The 6,000-nt window shown below is 30.4% G+C and overlaps 1 protein-coding gene across 1 annotated transcript in view; it reads right to left on the bottom strand.

The window, feature by feature from the left end:
* Positions 1 to 296: 296 nt before the first annotated feature.
* Positions 297 to 6,000, bottom strand: part of LOC136075390 (caspase-3-like) — a 65,415-nt gene continuing 59,711 nt past the window's right edge. The window contains exon 5 of the mRNA XM_065788395.1: positions 297 to 947. Coding sequence (XP_065644467.1) covers positions 715 to 947 — 233 coding nt within the window. The 3' untranslated portion in view covers positions 297 to 714. The remainder of the gene's footprint in view (positions 948 to 6,000) is intronic.

The raw sequence follows: 6,000 nt of genomic DNA, 5'->3' as shown, positions 1-6,000 counted from the left end.
TACAGTTTTATTACAAAACAAAACAAACACCTTTGTTTTTGGAGATAATTCTCCAAAAGGAGAATTTTGAGTTGGTTTTTGGAGATAATTTTGTGTCGGTTCTCCATAGAGTTTACTCCAGTAAAAATGAATTGAAGGATCTTACAACAGAGGTAGCAAAAGTATATTTTACTTATAAAAAGTGGATTTGTTACATAAAAATTGCATCAAATAAAAAACTGGCTACTTCTATAGTAACATGATTTAATCCATTTTTTTTTGAAATCTGAATTAAACAAGAAAGAACTACTATGAAATTTTTTTTTTGATTTTTAATTGATCTAATATATCATTAAAATATATATATATATAAAAAAGTAAAAGTGTGATTTGTAAAATTAGCAATTAAAAAGTAAACTACCAACCTAGTACAGTAAAAAAATATTTAAAAAGTTAAAATTGAAAAAAATCTTTAAGAAATGAAAGTAAAATCTTATTTTCCGCTTAGTGACGGAAAGTGTGGCGCAGGGAAGTCATCAAACAGAAGAAAAAAACACAAAACTTTACAAAAACAAAAAGAAAAGTATTTTATATATTGTGAAAAAAAATTAAATTCACTGGATTTTTGCAGCCTGTTTTATTATTGTTTGTTGAGGGAGATAAAAAAATGGTAAAAAATTTTTACAAAAAAAGATGCACATTAAGCTCAGATTACAATGTCAAAAAAAAAAAAATCTAATTCTTCATCTCAAAATAAACACTTTTATTTAAAGTATTGAAAACGGTATTAGAAATATTTACTACCCGTTCATTCGGTTTCTCCTTTAAATAACCACATTGCCTGCGCATTTCGTCGTTGAGTTTGGTTAAGATATCCAAAAGTGGCATTGATACATTTTTTATTAATAAACTGCATAGAGTTTGAATGTAAGGTGAACCATTTACAGTATGACGCAATGCAACATTATCTAAAAAAAAATTAGTTTAACGATTGAGGTTAGAAGGAAAGGGATTCAGTGGATACTAGATATTTTTAACATAAACCTTTATTGTACTATATAAATAATCAATGCTTTTTCTAAACAGCCGGTTAGTTGAATTAACAGCGTTAGTTTAGTAAATTCTAAATCATTAACCAAAATAACAACAGGGTGGCTAACTAATTGCAAATTAAAAAATTCCAGGATATTTCCAGAATTTTTTGAGAACTTTGGGTTATTCAAAGATTAAATAGACCTTAGAACAAAACAACTAAAATTAAATACTTATGTTTTTAATATATAAAATATATATATGTTTATAAACGATAAACTTTTACATTTTGTCACCCCCTCAAATTGAGAGGGGTTCAAACCTAATATAGTCAATTTTTTAACGCAAAGAGATTGTTGTCTGAAAATTAAAAATTATCGATGAATATAAATTTAGTTGAGAATAGTAAAAAAAAAAAATTCATCGACTCGTTGTTCACACTTTTGGGGCAGGTGTCGCCAAAATTTTAGGGCTTTTTTGTTCCCAGGCTCCAACCATCGCAATTTTTTAAAAGCGTTCTTATTTGACATAACAATACCCATAAATTTTTAGAGTTAGTTCCATGTACAGTTATCTCAAACATCATAAATGCTGCATTCGCCCTTGGGTTCGGAAAGAAGTAAATAAATAATAAAAATAATAATTTCCGCATGATTTTTTGAAAGAATTTTGTTTTGTGCGGTTACAGGAGAAATTCCTGCAGGAAACTCTACTCTCCTGAAATAATCCCCCGGTGAAAGTTACTGGAAAAAATTCACCTCAAAATTTTTTTTGTACATTGAAATTGCGAAATTCCTGCAGGAATTACAGGAGAAATTCCTGCAGGAAACTCTACTCTCCTGAAATAATCCCCCGGTGAAAGTTACTGGAAAAAATTCACCTCAAAATTTTTTTTGTACATTGAAATTGCGATATAAATGTTAAGTTACAAGCATATTATTTTACAACAAATTATGTTACAAGCAAACATTTATCTTTTACTTTTCATACATCGACTGACAAATAAGTAGAACATGCGAGGAGTGCCACTACATCGATGGTTTTGGTTTCAACAGAGAATTTATCAATTTAAAAAAAACATTTTTTTCGTTGTGGGGATTTTTTTTCGGGGGAGTTTTTTCCAAAGGGCTTTTTTTCTCGGGGGATTATTTTCGGGGGATTTTTTTCCTGGCGGATTATACCCGAAATTTAATTCCAAAGTATTACCTTCGTGCATTATTCTAGCTTGACCACGTTTTTGATTTCTTTTTATATTTTTAAGTTTTAAATAACTTGAAAAACAATCTGCTCAATAATGCTGCTAATGATGTTTTAAAAACTGAACTTGCAGATGAACGATGAACTTGCAGATGAAAAAATGAACGATTGTAAAATAAACAAAATCTAATTTTATAATCTAAGTTATTATTGTCAGATGATTATGGATTCAAAGAAAAAACAAAAGTACCAAAAATACAATGAGGAAATTACTATGAACGTTGTTGCTGATGTCTAAAAAAATATTTTTTTTATGGCAAAAGACGAGTCTAACACACAATGTCAGGTACGCAATATCTTTAACTCGCCTTTTGACTCAAACAATCAGTGATAAAAATAAATTGCAAATACCGTGCCATCATGTTAAAGATTTTATAAAATGCTAATAAAATAATAATACATTATTATAAATATTAATTTCCATGAGCAATAAAGTTGTATAAAATATAAGTTAATATTTTTGTTTTACTTAACAGCTGCAAACCTACTTTAGAAGGAAAGAATGAAGCAAGAATAAAAGTTATTTTTCGAAAAGACTTGGTTGCAAAAAGGTGCTCTAATTAACCTCCTACAAAAAATGGCGACTTAAGTTCAATGCAAAGCTCCTATTTCTTAACTATACACTATTTATCAAGTTAACACAAAAGCAATAGAACTTTAATCTAAAAAAAATATGACTCTTAACTCACACTCAACTCTTTAATCTAAATCTCACACTATCAGTATCTAAACAACATGAGTTTTATTTATGGCGATTTTGTGTCCACTTAGTTTGAGTTCCAAAATGGTAGCAAACTCATCTATTTTCTCTCAGTCTATTCTGGTTATATTTGTGGATGTTTCTGCATTACTACTTTTTCCTAAACAAAATCGCTCTGAGATCATTTCTAAATTTTTCCTGACATTGTGACAATTTTAATTGACAATGCCATTGGAGACATTCTTGTTTACAATGTCATTTTCAGTCGACATTCTTGCTTACTATTTTTTAGGGTTATCTTGTACAAAATGTCCAAACAAATTGTTAAAACTGGATCGTGACATGTAAAATTGATAATTCAAACTCTATATTTTGGAAATCAATAGAAAGTTTTGATATTTTTAAATGGCTGTTGAGAGAGGTGTTGAGATAGAAGTGGCTAGCATAAATAGCAATGCATGGTGAATTAAATATTTGTTGCAGCATTGCACACTTTGCCTTTAACCATGGTTAACACCAACTTAAAGTAGACTGTTATTTCATGATAATGAATGAGACCTGACAATTTTTTTAACTTTCGTCAAATTCTTTATTTGTTCATTTTGGCAATTTATTTATTCCATGGTAATGCAGGAAACTTTCATGAACCTGTCCTAAATAGGTTGGCAAATGTAGAAATAAGGCATCTGAATTATAGAATAATAGATGACCAGCATAAAAAAGTGTTTCTTCCTAACTTTTAATTTTTAGATTTGTTGTTTACAGCATTCACTAGACTCAATCAACCCAGCAACAGCTTTATTTTAGGCTACTTACGAAGTTCTATTTTCCGTAGGAATTGCGGTATTTATTAGTATAGGATTTTTATTTCATGTACTACTTAATGTTCCAATAAATCTGTTTTTAAAATAACCACCACTTTATATTTTCACACTCCACTTACAGTGGCGGATTGAGATTTAGCGTCGTGGGAGGGGGCATGGAAATAAGTGGGGGAGGGGGGGGGGGAGGACAAAGCACATTAACCCGTAGAAACATTTTTTTTTCAAGAATCGCACATTTGATAAATTTATTTTATCGATATTTTTATGTGCTTTTTATCATAACTATTACGTACGTCTAAGACACTAAACAATCTATTCTAAGACACTAAACAATCTATTCTAAGACACTAAACAATCTATTCTAAGACACTAAACAATCTATTCTAAGACACTAAACAATCTATTCTAAACTAATCTAGTTTAAGTTTGCTAAGTTTATTTTGGTTAGCATTATTATTGCAATGGTTTGGTTATAAAAAAATATATTTACACTACATATTACTGAAAGCTTTTTTACTAGTTTATACAAAAAAATATTTTCTTACAAAAATTTCATTTCCAGCTGGTGCAGAGCGTTCGTTAGACATCTTAAGAACATCATACGGACTTGTGACATTTTACGGACGTCTGTGCACGCTGGGTTGAAGCAAAATCATTTATTGATAATTCCAAGTCAATGCTCTCAGCATGCTCATATTCAAATAATGTCAATCAGAGTTGATAACAAGGCCAAGGCCAGGCCACACGTTACAAGGCCAAGACCAAGGCCAAAAGTTACAAGGCCAAGGACAAGGCCAAGTGTTTTAAGGTCGAGGCCAAGATTAAGAGTTATGAGGCCAAGGCCTACACAAACATTTTCAAGACCAAACGCTTTAATTTTTGTCTTAGCTTAAGGCCAATTATCGACAAAACTGTTAGTAGCAAGTGCTGTGACAATAAAACCACATTTTGTAAAATTAGACCAAGGTTATGCGCAGAATTCAACGAAATCAATAAAAAAATGTCTTTTTTTTAAAGCCAAAGCCAAAACAATCAAGGCCAAGGCTAAAATTTTCAAGGCCAAGACCAAGGCCAAGGCCATAATTTTTTTGGTCAACGCCATTAACTGTGTACATTTATGATAAGAAATATTTTCTTTAAACAAAACGTCTCCGTTTTGTTTTTTGTCATTAATGCGGATAAATTTGTTAAGTATGTAAACGATGGTTTTTTGTTACTTAGTTTTCTATTTCCGTTTAAATAAACACAGAATTTTGTAATGAGAAACTTAAATTTTAGGGGGCGCCAGTTGACCGGCTTGCAGGCCCCCTTTCCCTTACTAAATTTATTGTAAATAGTATATTTTAAAACCTTATTTTCACAAAACCATTTCGTGGGAAGCAACCACGCGCGTAACAAACAACAACATAGTAATCAACAGCTGAAAACAACGCGCAGTTGCGTAGCGAGATGGGGGCTAAAGGGGCTTTGCCCCGGGCGCAGACGAAGAGGCGCCAAAGAAAGACTGTTTCCAAGACCTTTGTCTAATGCCAGATAGTCGTTTATACCCAGAAATCGATATTTTGTGTTTATCTACTTTTGATCAACTTTAACGGTCAAATACTCCACTATGCTTCATAGTCCAAGCAAAATATCTTTTCCAAAATATTTTAACTTAGAGTTCATTTTATATGAAAAATATATCAAATACTGTCTTCTCACAATTGATTAAAAAAAAAAAACTTTAAAAAATCTTGAAAAAACTTTTCAATTAAAAGTTATAGAATCTTTCATTTAGAAAAAGTACTTCATAAGAGCAATCAAATAAATTATGAAAAATATCTAATTCTTTGACATTAAAAATAGATAATATTTTTAAGTTGAAAACGTGCATGTTTCACTGAATCGGCAATGGAATAGGCTACTGACGATCTAACTTGGTATTCATACTATCAACTATTTATTAAACACAAAAACTTTTACTAAAAAAAAAGGTTTTGAATTTCTAAAACATGTTTTTAAAAATGGACAAGACAAGGTGGAGTAGCTTGCTGTTAACGCTTAAACAATTTTAAAAAGTTAAAAACTGTAAACACAAATCATTAACTGATATTTACCCTGTTCAAGATAATTCTATAGTTCTGTCAAATGATTAAGTAACAATATTATCAAAGATTATTAAAACTCTAGTTCCCATTAATATGCTGGCCACACTTTGTGGTCAGCATA

This window comes from Hydra vulgaris, chromosome 01 (assembly GCF_038396675.1).
Source record: "Hydra vulgaris chromosome 01, alternate assembly HydraT2T_AEP".
NCBI classification, from domain to species: domain Eukaryota; kingdom Metazoa; phylum Cnidaria; class Hydrozoa; order Anthoathecata; family Hydridae; genus Hydra; species Hydra vulgaris.
Note: the sequence above shows the minus strand (reverse complement) of the source record. Positions and strands in the feature narration are given on the sequence as shown.